We start from the raw sequence: 23,986 nt of genomic DNA on the forward strand, positions 1-23,986 counted from the left end.
TTGAAATAGGGTCTCACTAGGTTGATGAGAGTCTTACTATTTGATGTGGCTGTACTTGAACTTGTGATCCTCCTGACTCAACCTTCCAGATTACTGGTATATAAGTGTGTGCCACCAAGCCTGGCTAGAAAGAGGCTTTAAAACATGACAATCACTCATGAAAATAGATTCTGAGGTTGGGAACTGAAATCTATAGAAAAGAATGGCAATTCTGCAGTTGAAAAATATAGTAACTCATTTAAGAGCACATAGATTTTATTGCAAGTTAGACACAGCTGAAAGGAGGAATAGTAAACTGAAGATAAATTTAATAGAAAACATTTTAACAGCATAGATTTTTCTTTTGTTATAAACAGAGCACATTAAAACCTAGAAGCCTGTCAATATCTAACAAAGTACATCTCTTATTTCAGAGGTTAGGAGTGAAAAGAGTTTATATTATAGTTGCAACTCTTGCTATTTTAATGTGTGTAGTTTTATATTTTTTTATTGTCTTTTATATTTAAAATATAGTATGTTTGAAGATAGTAAAATGCACAATTATATATTATCACTTATAAACTTGTACTTGATAACCCTCTCCTTAGCCTGTGAACAAACAAAATTATAACTACTATCTTATGTAGAAGTGTTACCTGTTCTGTAAATCCAGCTACTTAGAATAGAACCTTTAAATGAGAAAATAAGCAGAACACAGATGGAAAGTACATAAATCGAGGTTGGTGATAAAACTCGGGTATTTTAGCATACAGAGTTCTATGGCCTTTAACTCTAATTTGGGATAATGTTTATAGTTTGATGGTGATCTGGTAAATTTGCTCATCACAGGTCAGAAGTAGCAACTTAAGAAGTTATAGGTAAATTGTTAAAGAATTGGTTTTGGCAGCAAGTACCTTGTTTTATCATTTCTAAGACACCACGGTGAACTGTACATTTACTTATGTATCTCTGTAAAAGAAAAAATAATATCAATTACATTTTGACATCTATTAACTATAAAATACACCCAATTTCAGAGATGTCATAAAGGAAAAAGTAAATGGTTGCCTTATTTTTTAAGTCTTTGTTCTTTTATTTATTATTTGTTTGATTTAGACCTGGGAACACCTTTACATTTTCCCTAATAAATGAAAGCAGGATAGTAAAATGTCAAACATAATTCTTTATCTTCTCCTCTTTACTGCTCCTACTCCCTGGTTATGTCTTACAATGACACTGACTGTTTTCTATATGAAGGTTCAGATGGAACCTAAGTATCAAATAGTTTTGACATTGTTATTGTTGCTATTTATGCATGTATGTAAGTATGTATGTATCTATGTGTTTTTGTGGTACTAGAGATTGAATCCAGGGACATTTTATTCCTGAACTACATTCCCAGCCTTATTTTATTTTATTTATTTTTTTATTTTGAAACAGTGTCTCATTAATTTGCTAAGCACCTCACTAAGTTCCTGAGGCTGGCCTCACATCTGTAATCCTCCTGCCTTGCCCTCCCAAGTATGGGGATTACAGATGTGTACCACCATGCCCAGCTCTCAGTTGGTTTTTTGAAAGCACATTTAAGAAAATTTCCAGTCCTCAACTTATTATGCTTAAAAGTCACACTCTTTACTTATGTAAAATTTTTACTCCTCTGTTGATGCCAAACAAAGTATTAATCAGAACAGATGCATCTTTTTTTTTAACAAAGCATTGGATTTTGTGATGTTTAGCAGAAGTGAGAATTTCTTATTACATTTCTGTTTTGAAGATTCCGTGTGTGTGTGTGTGTGTGTGTGTGTGTGTGTGTGTGTGTGTGTGCACGCGCGTGCAATAAAATACTTATAGCTTTATTTTACATGGATTTTTTTACTTTCAGGATTTATTCAAGCCACATCCAACTGATAGGATGAAAAAGTTTAAGAGAAGGCTCTCCCTCACGCTTCGAGGAAGCCAAACTATTGATGAATCATTATCTGAACTGGCTGAACAAATGACTATTGAAGAAAACAGCAGCAAAGATAATGGTAAATATTTGGAATGGGGGAAGATACATCCTTCATTAGATTACTTTCTAAATCGAATGTAAATTTACTGACTTTATAAGTTTGTAATAGTGTTTTTGTTTCTTATTTCCTTGTCTGTCTGTCTGCCCCCTCCCTCCCTCCCTTCCCCCCTCCCTATCTCTCTCTCTCTCTCTCTATCTCTCTCTCTCTCTATCTCTCTCTCTCTCTATCTCTATCTCTCTCGTTGTGATATTGGGGGTGGAACCCAGGGGCTTTTCTACCTCTAGTCTATACTCCCAGACCTATTTTTTTAAGCGGGGGGTGGTACTGGGGTTCCCTGGAAACCCTTCTGTCTCTGGGCTATTTTATATTTTTTTTTGGAAACAGGGTCTCTTAAGCCAGCAAGGCTGGCTTTGAACCAGCGCGATCCTCCTGTCTCCGCCTCCCAAACGGGTGGATTACAAGCATGCGCCACCACACCCAGCCTCCTTACTTACTGGACCTTTCCCCTTCACTCAATAGTGTTTCTATGCCTGGTCTCAAACATTGATGAATTATTTTGTTTCTCATATCTTTCTGTTTTTAATAAGAATATGTTGTATAAAATTTAACTTTTTAAGTTAACATTGAAGTATTTTTGTTAGTCTTAAAACAAGTTAGTAAAGCTCCATAGGAAGTTTGTGAAATTCCTCATGGCCTCACCATAGTTTTATTACATTCTATAAGCATATTGACTATCCACATAGATTAAGGATCATGACACGAGTGAATTTTATTACCTTTTTATGTTCACCAGAGTCTATTCATAGTATTGAACACTTGTGGCAGGTAGGTACATAATGTTGCATGGATTTGACAGTTTTTTTTTTATAATTCATAGTAATAGTACACAAATATTAATATAAATGTTAGTAAGTTGAATTAGCTAAATACAAACTGGGCAAAAAATTTTAGAACAAGGCTTCATATTCAAAACCAAAATTACCCTTGGGAATGTTGTTGTTACCGGGAAGGAGCTGACATGAATGACCACCAGGTGTCACGGTAGGCAGAGCACCTGGAGACTTCCTTGCCTGAGTCTGACCTCTGCAGCTAGAGATTTGTGATAGTGGATAAAAACACGAACACCACAACCCTCCCATTGCTTGTACATGCCTGTGTTGTGAGGGAGGGAAAGACATGGAAAGAGCTCGATACTTTTAAGTTACAAGGCCTGGGCTGGGATTTGGATACCTTAATACATTGAAACCCTTGGTTGGGTATCTCTGAGTAAGTCATTTATCCCACCAAGGCTTCAGATACCATATTTCCTTTCCTTAGGGGGGTAATTATTTTCTCAGTGTCCTCTCTTATTGTTGGCAGAACCAGTACTTTACAATTTAGGTATCTTGGCTTGAACCATCTATAATATTACATCTTTTCTTTTAAACCCTCTTTTTTTTTTTTTTTTTTTTTTTTTGGTACTGGGGTTCCTGGAAACCCTTCTACCTCCGGGCTACACTCCCAGACCCATTTTATACTTTTTATTTGGAAACAAGGTGTCTTAAGCCAGCACAGCTGGCTTCGAACCTGCGTGATCCTCCTGTCTCTGCCTCCCAAGTGTGGGGATTACAAGTGTGCGCCACCACGCCTGGCAGACCCTCATTTTTTTAACATAAAGGGAGAAGAGATGAGAGCTGATAGGACATTTAAAATAAAAATTTAGAGTCAGGTGTGGTGGTGCACGCTTGTAATCTCAGCATTTGGGAGGCTGAGACCAGAGGATCACGGTTCGTGGACAGCCTCAGCTACTTAGTGAGGCCCCCCACAACTTAGTGAGACCCTGTTTCAAAATAAAGAATAAAAAATAGGGCTAGGGGTATAGGTCGGAGGTAGAATGCCCCTGAGTTCCATCCCCAGTTTAAAAAAAAATCTAGCTAAGGGAGTAGGAGGAAATAATTTATAGTTTTCCTTAGTAAATTGCCTTTGGACCAGTCTTTGATCTATCTCCTGTTGAGGCTCATGCATGATCACATCCTGCTAGTCTTCCATTATATGTAGGCTTGTGGTGCTCATGAATCCTCTAGATCAAATTGAATGGGAAATTACATACTTACAGGGATAATACTATAAATAGCTTGGAAACATTATAATGCTATACATGCACACACACATTCTTGTGCATGCTTATTCTTCCTTCTAAATGGAATTTGAGATATTATGTCATTTTGATTCCCAAGTCATACTATGAAGGTTTAAACTCAGTTATAAATATGTTAATATAATCCACATTACTGTGTGTATTTATATAACTAGGATGTTTGCGCATTGACAGGTGGGTCGAATCCAGGAAAACAAAATCCTAAATTTGTAGTCAGTATGTTAAAAATAAGCCGAAAGTTTGTAAACTTGGTTGACTTAACCATACTAGTCTTAATTTAATATAACTTTACTTAAATATAACTAAAAATCTTTGCACAAAAATTTATAAATTGAAATGTAGTTTTTTTCTGAAGCACCTGCAACAAGAAATAATTCTGAATATATCAGATTTCTTTTTATTGAGAAGCTATTACATTGTTTTCCTCTTAAAAAAAAAACTATCAAAATAATTCATTTCATTTCTTCAAAAGCTTAAGCAGAATTAATTACCATGGGACCAAATAGTTCTGTTCCTAGGGATATACTTTAAAAGAATTGAAATCGATTTTCAACCAAAATTTTGTTTAGATTCTTTCCCACTTTAAGTAACTTTTTTTTTTTTGGCACTGGGGATGGAATCCAGGGACATTCTACCTCCAAGCTACACCCCCAGCCCTGTTTTATATTCTTTATTTTGAAACAGGGTCTCACTGAGTTGCAGACGACCTTGCTAAGTAGTAGCTGAGGCTGTCTGTGAATCGAGATCCTCCTGTCTCAGCCTCCCAAATGCTGGTATTACAAGATTAAATAACTTTTAAGTAGTATATTTTAAAATGTTTCTGCTTAGTAATGGGTCTATAATTGTTTAAATTTTCTTTTAATTAAAAATCCTGAATGGAGCTGGGCATGGTGGCACAAGATTGTAATCCCCACGCTTGGGAGGCAGAGACAGGAGGATTGCGTAGGTTCGAAGCCAGAGACCCTGTTTCCAAATAAAAAAGTATAAAAATAGGTCTGGGAGTGTAGCCTGGAGGTAGAAGGGTTTCCAGGAACCCCCAGTACCACAAAAAAAAAAAAAAAATCTGAATGGTTTCATGATTGTTTAAAGTTTCTTTTAATTAAAAGTCCTGAATTTGGGGAAATAATTTCAGAGTCCTTATATTGATATATACTTACATACTCCTATTTTATTCACTAATTTACATTTACATACTTTTTTAAAGGGTTAGCAATAATGATATGTTTCTTTAGGTCAGAAGAATTATATCTTATATATATATTTTAGATGGAGAAGTAGAATAAAAACAATTATGAGATATAAAACCAACATGGATTTAAAAAACTGATGGGTTATATTAATGTGTGACTATTAAATAATTTTGATTGTATTAAGAAATAGACAAGTTATTAGTCCTTCAGATACTAAAGTATTTTCTATAAATACTTTTTCATAGAAATTATTTCTCTCTAGTGTTTTGATAGATAGCCAGAAAACTGAGGCTAAACGAAATGATCTCTTATTACAATGTGTTGTTTTGTTTTCTGTTTTGCTTTCTCAATCCTCCTCATGTGATCCTGAATCTCGGGCTGATGATGGAATGATTTTTGGACACTGTGAACCACAGAGCCTATTGTGAAGAATGGCAGGCCTCCCACATCTCACAGTATGCATTCCTTCCTCCATCAGTACACAGGGTCTTTCAAGAAGCCTCCATTGCGGAGACCCCACAGCGTTATTGGAGGAAGCCTTGGCTCCTTCATGGCAATGCCCAGAAATGGAAGCAGACTAGGTAACTTGGTTATTTATCTATTACATTTAACTTTCTGACTGTATGATATGCAAATAGTTAGGTTTTAGGCATATAGAACCAGTCAGCTTTGTTACCTGATATCTCTTTGTCAGATCAAAACCAAGCTAAGAGTAGGAAGGCTAACAGAAGGATGGAAGGTTCTAGAGAAGTAATATTACTGATTTTACACAGAAGTAATATTTGAACACCTGCCCATTAGGAAGGAAATAAACCCTGTATGAAGTGGATGCAAGATTTCAAAATGAATGACATCTTAGGTAATGCTTAATTTAGGGTCATACCTCAGTAAGTCTTGAAATTATGATCACTCTGAGGTAGTCCAGTAAAATAATTATGTTATAATCCCTATTGCTATTCTTTTATTATTAAGTTCTTTAAATATTCTGGGAAAAATATATATCTGAAAGTTCCTACTTATTTTATGTTTATTTTTCTGATATTTTTGATGATATCTTTTTACCGCATTTTAATTTTTTAAATCATTTTAACATAACTCTTGTTTCATTTACTCTACTGCTTGCTTTATTTCTTGCCATAGTAGGTTGTTTCCTGATGTGTTACATTAGTTTTGAGAATGTGAGCTTCTCTGCAGGCTTTATCTGTGGGTAATGTGTGTAGCCTTTACCTCCGTAGGTGCAGCCCTACAGAATCATGTGCTGGAGTCAGCTCACACTGGTTCTTGAGAATTGATTCTTAAATTTTCTGGAATATTATAATCTGACTGTTAAACATGACTATAAATAAGCTCACAGTTAAGCAAGCTAAATTAAAAACAAAGACTAGGAATACTCAAAAAATGGTTATTTCCTAGTTGTTTTACCTTTTACTATTAGCTATATATTGAGAGTTATTTCTGTCAAAATACTAGATAAGCCAGGCATGATGGTGCACATCTGTAATTCTGTAATTCCAGTACTAGAGAGGCTAAGACAATGACGGGTCCAGCCGGTCAGTGGTGGGGCTCAGCAGGAAGGAGAGTGCCGACGGCCCGAATAGAACCACATGAGCCGGGAGACGTGTCAAGCAGGATCTCGTTTATTTCTCTCAGGCAACCCAATTTAAAGCAAAAAAAAACCACAAACAAACAAAAAAAAAAACTGCAAGGGGGATTTCCAACAGGAAACTATTCTAACCTATCAAGCTAAAGGTCACTCTTGCATGTGCAAAGCACATAACTTGCAGCCAATCATTATCCAATGTACAAGGGGTTCACGAGCACAGAAGCATTATTTGAGCCAGTAAGGCTCAACATTACCAAATTGGGCTAGCAGGGGCAAGGAAAGTAGTTACACCCTCCATATCCGCTCGGCGCTACATGTTGCCGATTCATCGGAAGTTTTCGTAGTTCTGTCAGGAGGTTGTGCAGACCTCAACGCACTTGGCACTACATGTAGCCGATTCATCAGAAGTTCTGTAAGGCGCTTGAGCAGACCCCAACAGACAGGAGGATCACAAGTTCAAAAATAGTCTCAGCAATGTAGCAGGACCCCCAGCAACTTAGTGAGAACCTGTTTCAAAATAAAAAAATAAAAGGGGCTAGAGGTATAAATCAGAGGTAAAATGCCTGGGTTCAATTCCCAGTATCAACCAGCCAGCCAACAAACGATACTAGTAATGGTGTGCTACTGCTCATTTCTTACCAGTGTCACCTGTTCGGATATGATAGCTTGAAATATGTAATGCAGAGAATATTTACTCCATAAACCAGAAAACACTACAGATCGACTGTGGGCTTATAGTTTTGTTGTTTAGACCTGGGCTGGCTAATAGTCTTTTTAAAAAATTTTATAAGAAATAGTCCCTGTTTTATATTCTTTTTTTTTGTTAACCTTTTAAAAATGAAAAAATAAAACAAACAAAATCTTATAGTTCAAGGACCAATAACATGTATTCTTGTTTTAGAGTCTTATCTAGATTTAAGAAAGTGATACTGGAGCTAGGCAGGGTAATACACCTATAATCCCAGTATTTGGGAGGCCATGATAGGATGGTAGGTTCCAGGCTTCCCTCAGCAATTTAGCAAGGCCTTCAACAACAAGGCACTGTTTCAAAATAAAAAGTGAAAAGGACTGGGGATGTAGCTTGGAGGTAGAATGACCCTGGGTTTAATCCCTGATATCCCCCTCTACTCAAAAAAGAAAAGATATGCAAAAAAAATCTTTAAAGTGTTAGTAATGCAGATGAAATTTTAAAGTATTATACCTGTAACATAGTAAATGGCATAAAAATCGAGCAAATAAATATTCTTTCTAGTTCCTCTAAGCTTTTAACCTTATTCAGCAAGGAAGTCCCTTATTCCACAGACAAATGAGTAAAGTTTTGACATAAGCCTTCATTCTTTCACTTTTGTCTTGATTGGAAACAAAATACCAATCACTAGTTGTGTCAGAACTATTTGTTAGTGACATGAGTAGTTTCTTGGTTTAGTCAGATGATACTCTAACATTTACACATAATCTGAGGTAACCAGACTGACTCTAGTCAGTGTGCAGCAGTACAGATTCTTTTAAGTCTGCCCTTTATGTCTAAAGGCTTAGCGTTTAAGAGTTGGGCTTTTCTATGAGAAGATCTCAGTTACAACTTAGACACCTAAAGGCTTCATCTTTTATCCCAGTGAGGCACCTAAACCCAAGCACTTTCTTACTGACCACAGCAGTCCCTTCCAAGAAAGTGACAGTCCATCTATGTATAAAAGGTTTTGGTTTTCATTTTTCTTTGTTAAAATTTGCTTTCTGGGTCTTGCCCATGTGTTCTTACAAATTCAGCTGTACATTTTAAAATATTTTAGTTGCTATTTTCTTTTTTTTACATTTACAATTTTATCTATTTTTTATTGGTGCATTGTAGTCATACATCTTAATGGAGTACAAGATGGTACTCCATACATGAACACATCACTCGTTTAGCCCTTCCTCAGTCCCCTCTCACTCCCTCCCCCCCTCCAGCTCATGTTTGACTTAGTGATTGACTTTGATATGTTTGTGAATGTATATCGTGTGCATTAGGGAATAACCCTTCTCCCCCCTCCCATTACCTCCAGTTAGGCCTCCTTATTTATTCATCTATGGTTTTACCTCCTTTGTCTAGAGTTCGTCCTATGACCCCTTTTCTCCCTAGCTTATACATATTAGGGAAAGCATCCAATTTCTTATTTTTTGTGACTGATTAATCTCACTTAGCATAGTGTTCTACAGTTCCATTTATTTCCCTGTAAATGATGTAATTTTGTTCTTCTTTATGGCTGAGTAAAATTCCATTGTGTACATATCCCACAGTTTTGTAATCCATTCATCTGTTGATGGATATCTTGGCTGGTTCCATTGTTTGGCAATTGTGAATTGTGCAGCTATGAACATAGATATGCATGCATTAGTTTGGTAGTTTGGTTCATTCTTTGGGGTAGATGTCCAGAAGTGGTATTGCTATATCATCATATGATAGGTTCATTTACATACTTCTGAGGATCCTCCATGCTGTTTTCCAAGGTGGTTACACTAATTTGCAATCCTACCAACAGTGTATTAGCCTCCCCACTTCTCCACATCCTTGCCAGTATTTGTTGTTTGTGTCTTGAATGATTGCATTCTAGTTAGAGTTAGATGAAATCTCAGGGTAGTTTTGATTTGCATCTCTCTGATTGCTAATGATGTTGAGCATTTTTTTATACATTTATTGGCCTTTTGAATTTCTTTCTTTTGTCTCTAGTTCACTTTCCCATTTTTTGATTGGGTTATTTTTTTCTTAGTGCTGAGTCATGCAATTTTTTGACGAAAAGGTTTCAGATTTTGCTATAAATGAAACGCATTGTTATCTTTAATATACATTATTATTGTTGTTATTATTAGTGCATTATAATCATACATCATGATGTTCAGAGAAATAGACATATATGCACACAGCACTTTTAGAATTTTAAAAAGCATTTTAAAAATGTAACTGAAATCAATATGTGACTTTAGGTATATTAGATACTAAATTTACATTAGAAACTCAAAGTCACCAATATATTGACTTTTGCTGCCAAGCTAATTTTTTGTTCAGATTTCACCATAAAATTTCTGATAAAATTTCTATATGATTGGAATGGATACCATCACCATTTGCAACTGCTTATAAATATGTATTGGAATTTTTTCAACATTGAGTTACCAAGACAAAAATAAAGAAATAAAATGAATTCAAGTATTGATTTGATAGGAGACTATTGAATTCAATTTTTAAACAGTTCTCTATTGTTGTAAGTAAATGTTGTTCATTAAAAGCTTAAACTTAAGCCAGGCGTGGTGGCACAGGATTGTAATCCCTGCGCTTATGAGGCTGAGACAGGAGGATTGTGCAGGTTCGAAGCCAGCCTCAGCTACTTAGTGAGGCTCTCAGCAACTTAGTGAGACCCCCTGTTTCCAAATAAAGTATTAAAAATAGGTCTGGAAGTATAGCCCAGAGGTAGAAAAGCCCCTGGGTTCCACCCTCAGTACCACACACACAAAACAGTGGTCCAGTTATCTAATTCATTCCTTGGTTTTTAGTTAATACTCAGTTCATTGAAGTTGAGTACTTTCTGAGTGCCAGGCACTTGTTAAGTTGTAAAAATGCAAAAGTAAGTATCTGATAATGTGAAATAAAATCACATGAATCAAAAAGTACTCTTCAGTCCTCTGTGGGTGCAGGTACAGCAGTCAGATATGTCTGAGATAAGAAAAGATTTCAGTGGGTAACATATAGCAGTTTTGAAAAACAAGTTAGTTTGCAAGCGAGTGGAAGACAAAAATGAGCTAAGGTACTGCATCATGAAACGGCATAATGCTGTCCTGAAGTATGGACATAGAGGGGAATAGTGGCCAGGAATATTCTAGATCTAGCATTTATTTCTAGTGGGCTATACTTGCTAGATGAAATACAGAATGAATGATAAATGCAAATATAAAAGCAGGTCTATAAGTATATAAGGTTGCTTATAATATTCTCAAACAGAATTAATTTTCCTCCTCTCTACTTTTATCTCTATTGAAATATATAATATAACCTACCTTGTATTGTAATATGAGTGTGTTTTGGCTCTCAGTAAACTATTGAGCTTTGAGAAGTTACAAACTTGTTTTTGTATTTCTCGCATAAAGTAGTTATACAGTGAATCATTTTTGAATTGTTTTATTTAGCACTGGGAAAAAGGGCAAGCTACATTATCAGCTTTTAAATTATTTTTTTAAAAGAGTATTCCATGAACTACCTCTACTTGTCTGTGGATCCAATGATATATTATTTAATGGAAAGAATACAAAACGAAGTGAGAGGCAGACCAGATTTCTGTTCCACCTCTGCCTGTAAGCTATGTGACATTTTGAAAGTTAACCTTTCAAGTCTCAATTCTCAGGTCTAGAAATGGAAAGAAATGACTAATTCTCAAGTATTATTTTTAGTTTACAACTTTTCATTATAACTTAAATGCTAGTTATTTATAATTTTTCATAATCTGAGACTATAAAAGGGTTTTTAATACTAATAAGACATTCAAGTTACATGTCTTTTTGATCTATTTACTACACATCTATGCACTGAGGATGTAAAAGATTTAAAGCTATGACCTTTGCATATTGACTGTCTATTTTTTTACCTGTAATAATAATATGATAGCAGCATACAACATTTTCTTTAAGGTAAATAATGTTTTATTTTCTGATATAGATATAGTTCACGAAAATCTAAAAATGGGATCAGATGGTGAGAGTGACCAAGCTTCTGGGACATCATCTGATGAAGTCCAGTCGCCTACAGGTGTTTGTCTCAGAAATCGTATACATAGACGGATCTCAATGGAGGTAAACCTTTAAAATACACACACACACACACACACACACACACACACACACACCTTTGTGTGTATAAATAAATGCACAAAAGAGCAATATGATTTTAATCATATCTCTGATATTGTGTATATTAAAATGCTTTCCTGCAAAAGTGATTTGTTTTATTTTATTTTATTATTTATTTATTTGTTTATTTATTTACTTATTTATTTATTTGGTGGTACTGGGGTTACTGGAAACCCTTCTACCTCTGGGCTACACTCCCAGACCTATTTTCTTATACTTTTTTATTTGGAAACAGGATCCCTTAAGCCAGCGCGGCTGGCTTCAAACCTGTGCAATCCTCCTGTCTCCGCCTCAGAAGCACAGGGATTACAAGCGTGCGCCACCACGCCCGGCTGCAAAAGTGTTTTAAATTAACTTTATTTTCTCTTCATTTGCTGTTGAAACAATGATTAAAGTAGCTGTCCTGTGGGTAGATTACATTTATTATTTTTTTTAAAGATTTAAAGAAATTTATTAAAAAAATAGAAATACAGAAAATAGTTACAGCCCCATGCCAGAATGGCATGGTGGGGAGAGTGGTCCGAGCCAATTCACCACCCCCCTACATTTTTTATTATTAAAAATTACTTTTGAATGAGTTAAAAAAACTATTAGTTTTTTTGTTTTTGTTTGTTTGTGATACTGGGGTTCCTGGAAGCCCTTCTACCTCCGGGCTACACTCCCAGACCTATTTTTATATTTTTATTTAGAAATATGGTCTTTTAAGCCAGCATGGCTGGCTTCGAACCAGCACGATCCTCCTGTCTCCGCCTCCCAAGCGTGGGGATTACAAGCATGCGCCACCACGCCCAGCAAAAACTATTAGTTTTTTCAATTATAAATTAATACTTTCAGCTTTGAGATTATTTTGATCTTTTATAATTATAGATATGTAGCAATAATATTAAAATATTCCTTATTTTTCCTAACATGACTTTCTTTAATGTATTTTAAAATATGGGGCTGGGATATCGCTCAGTGGCAAAGTGTTTGCCTGGCAAATGCATCACCCTGGGTTCGATCCCCAGTCCAAAAAGACAAAAAAGACTCCCTTTAAAATATGTTAGTACTTGGCTATATATCTACTTCTCTCTCTCTCTCTCTCTCTCTCTCTCTCTCTCTCTCTTTTTTTTTTTTTTGTGGTACTGGGGGTAAAACCTATGGGCTTTCTACTTCTGAGATATACTCTCAGACCTATTTTTATACTTTATTTGGAAACAGGGTCTCACTAAGTTGCTGAGAGCCTCACTAAGTAGCTGAGGCTGGCTTCGAACCTGTGTGATCCTCCTGTCTCAGCCTCCCAAGCGCTGGGATTGCAAGCGTGCGCTACCACGCCCAGCTCTATATATCCACGTCTATTGGATTATATTCAGAGTTTTTCCACCAGACATGACATATGATTATGACAGATGAATATGCTTATATTATTTTTACCATTTTAGTATCTAGAAATACCTTTTTCTTTATCCCTACCCCTTGCACATATAAGGATTATCCCTGACTCACCGTGGTTCAACTGCTGATTTTTCAACTTTACAATGGTAAAAAATCAATACTTGTCCAGTAGAAACTGTACTTAAAAATTTGAATTTTAACCTCACAATATACAATGCAATACTGTCCTGCTAGACAGTGGCAACCTCCCAGCTCCCAGCTAGCCATGCAGTTGTGAGGGTAAACAATTGATACTGTTCTATGTTGTTAAACCATGATGTTCAGTAAGTTAGGCATGTTATGTGCATTTTCTATTTAATGATATTTTCATCCTAAATGGGTTTATCAGGACACAATCCCATAGTAAGTTGAAGAGTATCTGTACTTAATTATTCAATGTATTTTCTATTTATTCTTCTAGAAGAATTTTAGATATTAAAATTTGTAAATAATCTTACTGGAATTTGTTTCCTGTTAAATAAAGTAAAAAGTAATATAGTGAAAACTAGTATTGTTTCATTGTTTAGTCTTACCATTTTGGTATCATGGTATGGTCTATACTTAAGTCTTACATATCTCTCAGCAGATATATAGTTCCTGTACATCTCTGTTCTATTTCATGATTTGATTACTGTTATGAATAGGAAGGTTTTCTTTTTATAGTATTTGTATTTCTTGATGTGATGATAGAGGCAAGATGATTAGCTTACATTCTCTAATTCAGTGAAACAAGTGCCTTTTACTTCTTTCCTTTGACAGCAATACGAAAACACATTTATATCTCTTTTAACATGTTAAATACAAAATCATAATATCTACTTGTTATATAAATTGATTACATTTTGTGGTAGTCTGCCTATTACTGCTCTTTGGTATAGTGATTTGGAAGTAAATTCCAAGATATAAATGAAATGACTCAAACAACTGAATCTCTTTCTTATCGTTTCTCTAAAACTGCATTATATACCTCTGTTTACAGTAGTAAATATTTTTGCCTTCAAAATATTTTGTATAATCAGTGTAGGTAACTTTGCAAAGGAACTTTAGTTGTCACTAAAAAAACGGTATATGGGTTCAAAAGTCAAATGCCTTTCTTTGTCATTTCTCTTTTTGACTACCTACTTCTTTTTCTTTTTGTAGGATTTAAATAAACGGTTATCCCTGCCTGCAGATATTAGAATACCTGATGGATATCTTGAAAAGTTGCAGATCAACAGCCCACCATTTGATCAACCAATGAGCCGAAGGTCTCGTAGGGCTTCCTTAGTAAGTTTTACCATCAGATCTACGTGTTCTTCTCACTTGATTTTATGAATGGAAACTTTTTTTTTGGTAGTGGTGGTTCTGAGGATCAAACCTAGGAATTTGCACAGGGTAGGCAAGCACACTATTACTGAATAATTAAAAGTTATTGTAACTTTTAAGATGCATGTAGGCTGGGCGTGGTGGCGCACGCTTGTAATCCCAGCTCTTGGGAGGCTGACACAGGAGGATCTCACAGGTTCAAAGCCAGCCTCAGCTACTTAGTGAGGCGCTCAGCAACTTAGTGAGACCCTGTTTCCAAGTAAAGTATAAAATAGGTCTGAGAGTATAGCCCGGAGGTAGAAAGCCTCTGGGTTGCATCCCCAGTACCACCAAAATAAATAAATAAGATGCATGTGTATTGAACACAGTTTATAATATTTTATGCTTGGTAAGTTTTGTTGATATATGTTAAATGTACAGAATATGTACTAGTAATATCCATTAGATATATATATATATATATATATGAATGGTACTAGATATATAAACATATATTAATATATACTAGATTACATAGTGAAGCACCAAACCATAATTGTACTCAATTATGTACATAACTGTACATAATTGTACTCATAGATCAATCTATATTGTTCACATGTTGTTGTAATTTATTCTTGTTGCATGGCTTATTGTAAAGTGTGCTATGCTTTCTTAGTGCATTATACTTTATCTCTTCTGTTTATAGGTATTTGGCTTGTTTTCAATTTTTAAATATTATCAATAGAGCTTTTATCAATATTTCTGTATATGTTTTTTTATTAACATATATATACATTTCTGCTAAGTGCATACTGGGGATGGAACCCAGGGGAATTCTACCTCCAAGCTATAACCCCAGCTCTATTTTTTATTCTTTAGTTGTTTTATTATTATTAATTACTATTATTATTATTATTTTGTTTGGTTTTTTTGGTGGTACTGTGGTTCATGGAAGCCCTTCTACGTCCAGGCTTCACTCCCAGACCTATTTTTTATATCTATATCTATCTATCTATCTATCTATCTAGAGAGAGAGAGAGAGAGAGAGATTTTTTTTAAACAGGGTCTCTTAAGCCAGCGTGACTGGCTTTGAACCTGCGCAATCCTCCTGTCTCTGCCTCCCAAGCGCGGGGATTACAAGCGTGCGCCACCACGCCCGGCTTTTATTCTCTATTTTTTGACAGGGTTTCACTGAGTTGCAAAGGGCCTCACTCAGTAGCAGAGGCTGGCCAATACCTCCCAAATGCTGGTATTACAAGATTAAATAACTTTTATTATTTAATTTTATTTTATTTTTGGTGGTACTTGGGGTGGAACCCAGGGGCTTTTCTACCTCCGGGCTATACTCCCAGACCCATTTTTTAATACTTTATTTGGAAACAGGGTATCACTAAGTTGTTGGGAGCCTCACTAAGTAGCTGAGGCTGGCTTCGAACCTGTGTGATCCTCCTGTCTCAGCCTCCCAAGCACTGGGATTACAAGTGTGCACCACCATGCCCGGCTAAGATTAAATAACTTTTAAGTAGTATATTTTAAAATGTTTCTGCTTAGTAATGGGTCTATAATTGTTTATTTTTTTTTTATTAAAAATCCTGTATGGAGCCGGGCGTGGTGGCACACGCTTGTAGTCCTTTCCCCTTCTTCCCTCTAAAATTAGGGCCTGCTATATGAACTATATCTTTAAGCAAGTGCCCTGCCACAGAACTATACCTTTAGCCCTCATTTCATAATTCTTCAAACTATAATTTAAGTGCTCTCTTTTGCACTTACATGAAATTAAGGAAAAGAGTACCCTCTAATGAATGATAAGTGATTGGAGTTGTATTATGGTTGCCTGTTCCTACCCACCTCCTTTACTTTTTTTTCTTCTATTTTTTTAGGTGAAACTATCATATATTTATATATTTATTTTTCAGAAAAAAAATCTATCCTAATATGGAATATGGACTCTAGATACCCAAAATGATCTTGAAAAAGAACAAAGCTAGAATATATATATTTTCTGATTTCAAACCATATAAAGCTACAATAATTGAAACAGTATAGTACTGTTCTAAAGGCAGATATATAAACCATTGGAGTTAAATAAAAGCCTAGAGATAAATTCTTCCATATATTGTCAACTTAATTTTGACAAGGTTTCCACGAACATTTGGTGGAGGAAATAATAATCTTTTAACTAAATATTGTTGAAACATAATAATTACATGGAAAAGAATAAAATTGGACCCTTACCTAATCCCATATACAAATATTAACTCAAAATAGATAAAAGACCTAAATATAAATCTTAAGACTATAAACTTTTAGGAGAAAATCTGGGTCATAAAACCTCACAACATTGAAATTGGCAGTGATTTCTTGGATATGATTTCAATGGCACAGGCAACAGAAGAGTATATAAACTCCCTAAAAAATAAAAAAAATATATTGTATATCCAAAGACAATGTAAACAGAGTTAACAGTTACTAATAGAATGGGATAAAATATTTCCAAATGCTATATCTGAAGGTATATTAATATTCCAACTAGAAATCCTAAAAATTAACAACAATAAAGGCAAACAATACCATTTAGAGATAGGTAAAAGACTAACATAAGTAATGAATCTCCACAGATAACCAATCTTAGTTGACTGTTGGATGGAAACTCTTGTTTCTCTGGTTCCGGTGTGTGTTACCTATTTCTTCTTTGTAGTTAATCTCTTTGAGTATTTTCTCTAGTGCTGGTTTTGAAGACATAAATTCCTTCAGTTTCTGTTTTTCATGGAAGCTTCTTATTTCTCCATCTAATTTGATAGAAAGTTTTGCCGGGTAGGAAATTTTTGGCTAGAAGTTGTTTTCTTTCAGAGTTTGGAATATGTTACTCCAAGCCCTTCTGGCTCTCATGACTTGGTTTGGGAAGTCTGGAGTGATTCTAATTGGTTTGCCTCTGAATGTCACTTGGCCCTTTGTTTTTGTTGCCTTTAAGATTTTCTGCTTGGCTTCCACATTGGTCATTTTGACAATTATGTGGCGTGGGGATCCTCTTCTCCGATCCTGTCTAAAGGGAGTTCTATAAGTTTCCTGGACCTGTGTATCAACCTCTTGCTCTATGTTTGGAAAATTTTCTGCTATTACTTCCTTGAAGAGATTGTTGATCCCTTTGGTTTCACTTTCTTTTCCCTCCTCTATTCCAATTATTCTTAGGTTAGCTCTCTTAAAATGGGCCCATATTTCTTCAATATCAGATTCCTGCAGTCGGATATTTTTTCCTAGATTAGGAACTATGCGTTCATTTTTGGAATGATCATCTTCTAAGAGCGAGATTCTGTTCTCCATGTGGTCAATCGGTTGTTTGTGCTTTGAATTGAGGCCTTTACTTCATTAATTGCATCCTTTATCTCTTTTTGGCTCTCTCTGAGTTCTTTTCGAAGCACCTCTATTATTTCTACAGTTATTTTCCTGATTTGATCCTCTAGAAATCTCTGATTTTCTGTTTTATCGGGTTCTGATGTTGTGGGGTTGTGGGCATTCATTGCTCCAGTATTATTCCTCTTTCCCATGATTTCGGAAGTTTGTGCCTTCTCTGGGTTCTTCCCTTAGGTCACTATGACTTCGCTTAAGGTGCTCTGGATCTCGAGTCTGTAGTATCTCTGACCCCACTACTCCTTTACTGGGTTGTATCACAGAGTCTCCGACCCAGAGAGTCGATAGAGGCTGCTTTAGACTGTGGGGGGTGCCAGGTTGCACGTTCTCCTATGGTGTGATATCTCTGACACCGCCACTCCCCCACTGGGTCAAGTCCCAGGGAGTACAGTACTGGGATTTCTCCTCTGTGGCCCGCAATTTGACTCACTGTTCTTGAGTAGGCAGATGTAGCTGTACTGGATTCAGTGAATTCTCTGCTGCTGCCGCCGGTGGCAATATGGCACCGCTGCTACGCCCTCGGCCGTGAGGCTGGTGTATTTCTTGTTGGTTTTGATTTCCACTCTGAATCCCTGCAGCGTGTGCTGAGCTCAGCCACTGGTAGCTTTAGATTTTACCTGCGGCGAGAAATCCCGCCTGGCTGTTCCGCAGTGGCTCACCTCGGCTTGCTGTAGCCGTCCGGTGAATTTGCCGCTGCCGCCGGCAGTATGGCGCTGCTGCCGCGTCCTCGGTGTATCTCCTCTGTGGCTCTGAGCTCTGGTCTCAGTCCGCTTTCTCTCTGGAGCCTGGTGATTTTTTTGTTTCTCTGGTGATGGTGTTTTCTGGCTATGAAAGGCGCTGATTTTGTGGTAATGGAGATTGGTTGTTATTGGGGCTCTTAAGCCCCGCTTTTCTCGGTCGCCATCTTCCCGGAAGTCCCCCTACTTTTTGATGCTCATATGGCTTATAGAGTTCAGATGAATCCTGTCAGTTGTATTTTGCTGTCTATCCATGCATCTCTTTTATTATTCAGTTACCTTATTAAAGCAGATTTTTGGAAATATATTAGAAAATCATTCTTCAAATTGAATAATCTTATCCTAGCTTTATTTTTGAAGGTTGGCTGTAAAAGGGGACATATGAAAATTAGGGATGATAGAAAGGGGAGTGGGAAAAATAAATCATTTAGCAGGGTAAATGGCTATAATCCTAGTACTCTGGAGGCTAAGACAGAGTAGGATCATAGGTCATAGGTTCGACACCAGCCTCAACAACCTAGCGAGACCCTGTTTTATTTATTTTTTTCCATATTTTATTTTATTTATAAGTGGAACATATTGAAAAAGGTTCTCCAGTTCCTTCCATCTTCTTGCAAATGCTATTTTTTTTTTATTCTTCTTTATAGCTGAATAGAATTCCATTGTGTGTGTTTCCCGTAATTTTGCAATCCATTCATGTGTTGATGGAGATCTAGTTTGGTTCCATATTTTGGCTACTACAAAATGTGCTGCTATGAACATGGGTATGCATATGTTAATGTAGTTCTCTGATTTCAACCCCTTTGGAAAGATACCCAGGAGTGGTATAGCCAGATCAAATGGTGGATCTATTCCCAGTTTTCTATGGAATCTCCACACTGATCTTCATAGCGGCTGAACTACTTTACACTCCCACCAACAGTGTAAAAGAGTTCCTCTTTCCCCACATCCTTGCCAGCATTTGTTGTTGTTTGATTTCTTTATGCTTGCTACTCTGATTGGGGTTAGATGGAATCTCAGCATAGTTTAAGACCCTGTTTTAAAAAAATACAAGTAATGCCTGGTGTGGTGGCACGTGCTTGTAATCCCAGTACTTGGGAGGCCGAGACAGGAAGATTGCGTACATTCGAAGCCAGCCTTGGTTACTTTCAAAATAAAGAATAAAAAATAGGGCTGGGGATATAGCTAAGAGGTAGAATGCCCCTGAGTTCCACCCCTAGTACTACACACACACACACACACACACACACACACACACACACACACGCGCGTAATTTAAAAAGCTGGGGGCATACCTCAGAATTAGAGTACCCTAAGGCTCAATCCCCAGTACCAAAGGTGAAAAAAAAAAAGAAAATCATTTTTCATCCTGTTAGAATTTATGTTTTTGCTGGGCATAGTGGCGCACACTTGTAATCCCAGTACTTAGGAGGCTTAGAAAGGTGGATTGCAGGTTCGCTGCCAGCCTCAGTTACTTAGTGAGGCCCTCTGCAACTTAGTGAGATCCTGTTTCAAAATAAAGAATAAAAAATCCAGGTGTGTTAGCCAGGCATGGTGGTGCACACTTGTAATCCCCGCGCTTCAGAGGCTGAGACAGGAGGATCGCACGGTTTCAAAGCCAGCCTCAGCTACTTAGTGAGGCTGTCAGCAATTTAGTAAGACCCTGTTTCCAAATAAAATATATTAAAAAAAAAAAGTCTGGGAGTATAGCCTGGAGGTAGAAAGCCTCTGGGTTCTACCCCCAGTACCACCAAAAAAAAAAAAAAAGCCAGGTGTGGTGGTGCATGCCTGTAATCCCAGCATTTGGGAAGCTAAAATGGGAGGATCGAGATTCACAGCCAGCCTCAACTACTTCCCTTTGCAACTCTGTGAGACCCTGTTTCAAAATAAAGAATAAAAAATCAAATTGGGATGTAGCTCGGAGGTAGGATGCCCTGGGTTCCATCCCCAGTAATGCAAAAATAAATACATACATACATACATACATACATACATACATACATACATACATAAATGGGGCTGGGGATGTAGCTTGGTGATAGAATGCCTCTGGGTTCAATCCCCAGTACCACAAAAAAGAATTTATGTTTCTATAGATAAGGTATTTCTTATATATCTATATGTATATATACATAAAGTGAATTATTTTTTAAAGAGGTCAGTTCTTCATTATAGAAATCTGAACTCTAGGGTTTATATTTGAAGAAAGGTGAAAGGGGTGGATGAAAAGCAGCTGGAAAAAGTTAATTTTTTTTTCACATCTATTAGAATTCACGTTTCCATGGATAATACACTATCTAAAAAGCTATTTTTCAATGTAAAATGTTAGCCTTATTTTAGCCTTAGTGAACAGTTCAGTTTGTTTTATATTTTCCAATATCAATACAAAAAGTAGAATAAAAAATAACACAAAGCCTGTGGTCGAATGGGATTTAAGAGTAATCAAAGAATCTATTTTTCTGAGAGAGTCATAGGGAAGGGCTGATGGTATCTACTCTGAATTTCTAATTATCAACTTCAAGTTGATATTTAACTGTCTACCTCACTGTCTTTCTGTGATAACCCTCTTGTTTTCATTCTTTTACTTGGTAAAGGAGATAGAAACAATGAACCACACCCCTCCTGCATTTTCTGTGTTATAAACATGCAAATTTACCTACACTTACTCTATTCTTTTAATGTTGAGTTATCCTTTCTATCCCATCTTCTCAAGATTCTTAGAATATCTATTATCCCTGTATATTCTTTTATTGTTAGTTTTCCTTAATTTAGCCCTTTTCATTGATTTTCTATTAAAATAAATTACTAATTAATTTTAGATTCATTGAAAAATTGTAAAAAATAGTATAGGATTTCTCTTATACCATATACCCAGTTATTCTTGTTACTAACATTTTATATTACTTTAATACATTTGTCATGACTAAGGAACCAATACTGGTACATTACTACAAGCTAAATTCCACATTTTATTCAAGTTTCACAAGTTTTTCCCTAACATTCTATTTCTATCTCAGGATCCCATCCAGGACACCACATTATATTTAGTTACCATATTCCATGTTAATGACACTGGTTATTGAATTGCTGAAGTACTTATTTAATATTCACTTATGACTGATAATAGTCGAATTGCTTAACATAATTCAATATTAGACAAATGGGAAAGCCTCTGTGCTGATAGGACTCATCAGAGCTTTATTGCACTTATAATAACAATACCCAATAGACGATTTTTGAGACTGATAGCATGGCATCTGTAGAATGAAATCTATTGATGAAAATTGTCTCACTATATTAAAATTAGAATAACAAACACTTAAATTCTTAGTCCTTCCCTAACAGTGTGTGTTTGGGTTCTTCATTCTTAGAGATTTACCAATACAGACAATATAGTCTTTCCTTATGTATAAGAGTAGCTGAGAAAATAGGGTATCAAGTCTTCATATTTCTCAAAATAATAAGCTGGGCGTGGTGGCGCATGCTTGTAATCCCAGCATTTGGGAGGCTACTTAGTGAGGCCCTCTGCAACTTAGTGAGACCCTGTTTCAAAATAAAGATTAAAAAATAGGGCAGGGGATGTAGCTTGGAGGTCAAATGCCCCTGGGTTCCATCCCCAGACCCGCAAAAAATAAAAAAAAAGTAATAAAAAATAATAAATACACTGTGGGGTATGGGAGTGAGGTTCACAGTTCACACAGTTTACTTCTGCCCTATTAAGCACAGGATTAGAAAGTGTGATGGTCACAGCAAGTTTTGTAAGACAGCATGACCAAGTAGGATTGAGCTGCTCACTCTCTTTTCTGCTCTCACATGTCTAAAGGTAAAACCCATTGCTTTCGATTACAGAAACTAATTAATTCTCCCAGGAAAGGAAATGGGTGAGGAAGACCTCCTCCTGCCCCAGGGTTTTTCATATAGATCCTCACTTTGGATATAACATCTATAGAATCTTGGCATATATTTTTCTTGTTTAAAAGCTAAACTTTAAGAGCTGCATCTCCAGCATGTTGATGTACCTTTATGACCGTGACGCACTAATTATGTTGATAGATCCAAAGTAAGCTAGTACGCTCCCATAGCACTTGCCGTCTATAGTGACACTCAATTATATGAAGAACTGTTGTAAATGTACTTGATATGCATATATCTCTCTGTATATGTGTATGTATATTTATATAATACATGTGTATATGTGTGTATTTATGTATTTATATATACATATATATTTAGTATCAATGTGCTTTTGCTGTAAGAGCCATTTGAACAGGAGTTTGCTTGGGGCTGCCAAAAAGTGAAATGATTTTTTTTTTTTTTTTGGATCAATGAAGAATCAGAAAAAAATGATCTTCATTTGTTTAGAAAGCAGAATTAAGGTCGTTTTTTTTTTTCATTTAACTTTTAATAGGTCTCAATTTTTTTCTTTTTTTTTTTTTTTTTTTTTTTTTGGTGGTACTGGGGTTCCTGGAAACCCTTCTGCCTCGGGTTACACTCCCAGACCTATTTTTTATACTTTTTTTTTTTTTTTTTTTTTGGGAAACAGGGTCTCATAAGCCAGCAAGGCTGGCTTTGAACCTGCGCGATCCTCCTGTCTCCGCCTCCCAAGCGCGGGGATTACAAGCATGTGCCACCACGCCCGGCTCAAAATTCTATATAACAGATTTAAGGGAGTTTTTATAACATTAAAATTTAAAACTTATTATACCAATTCTTTGGCTATTATTTCTAATTATTTTATGCAACTTTTAAGGTTTTACAATATTCCCAGTAAGGTGGAACTTAGCCTAGATTGTGAGTGGGAAGCACATATGTCATCTTTACTGTATGCTTAGCACCTAATGTTGTGCTTGGTAAATGCTGAATGAATGAGCTTTGTCCTCTGTCCTCTGAATAATTTCTGTAGGAGAGCATGTCAACAAGCTAGCCATTATATCTGTTGTTAATCTTGTCATGGTCAGCAGATAAAAATGCAAGCAAAATTTTCTAAAAATTCCACTTAAAGATTCAGTAATTGCTGTTTGGATGTAATCATTAACTACTTAGCAATGAGAAATTACCATTTCTCTTTGAATTAGAATCTAACAGACATTTCACTAATGTGTCTATATTCTCTGCCTGCCTGAATGGGTAAAATTCAGTATTACTGTCTATTTTAAATAAAATTTAAGTTTAACTTCATAACTATAGAATGATATTTATTTTTGCTATGTATTTTTATTTTTAATTAACTAAACATATATAAGGTACATTGTGACATTTTAATGCATGTATATAGTATATAATGATTAGATTAGAGTAATTGCTTTATCTATCACCTCAAACATTTATCATATTTCTGTATTTGGAAC

General features: G+C 36.0%; 1 protein-coding gene across 1 annotated transcript in view; it reads left to right on the forward strand.

Annotated features, from left to right (window-relative positions):
* Positions 1 to 1,891: 1,891 nt before the first annotated feature.
* Positions 1,892 to 23,986, forward strand: part of CDK17 (cyclin dependent kinase 17) — a gene marked incomplete at both ends in the record, with an annotated part of 43,792 nt that continues 21,697 nt past the window's right edge. The window contains 4 exons of the mRNA XM_080705627.1: positions 1,892 to 2,009; positions 5,735 to 5,899; positions 11,603 to 11,736; positions 14,347 to 14,472. Of these exons, the coding sequence (XP_080561753.1) occupies positions 1,892 to 2,009; positions 5,735 to 5,899; positions 11,603 to 11,736; positions 14,347 to 14,472 (543 nt within the window). The remainder of the gene's footprint in view (positions 2,010 to 5,734; positions 5,900 to 11,602; positions 11,737 to 14,346; positions 14,473 to 23,986) is intronic.

Source organism: Muscardinus avellanarius (genome assembly GCF_963383645.1).
Source record: "Muscardinus avellanarius genome assembly, chromosome: 11".
Classification (NCBI taxonomy): Eukaryota; Metazoa; Chordata; class Mammalia; order Rodentia; family Gliridae; genus Muscardinus; species Muscardinus avellanarius.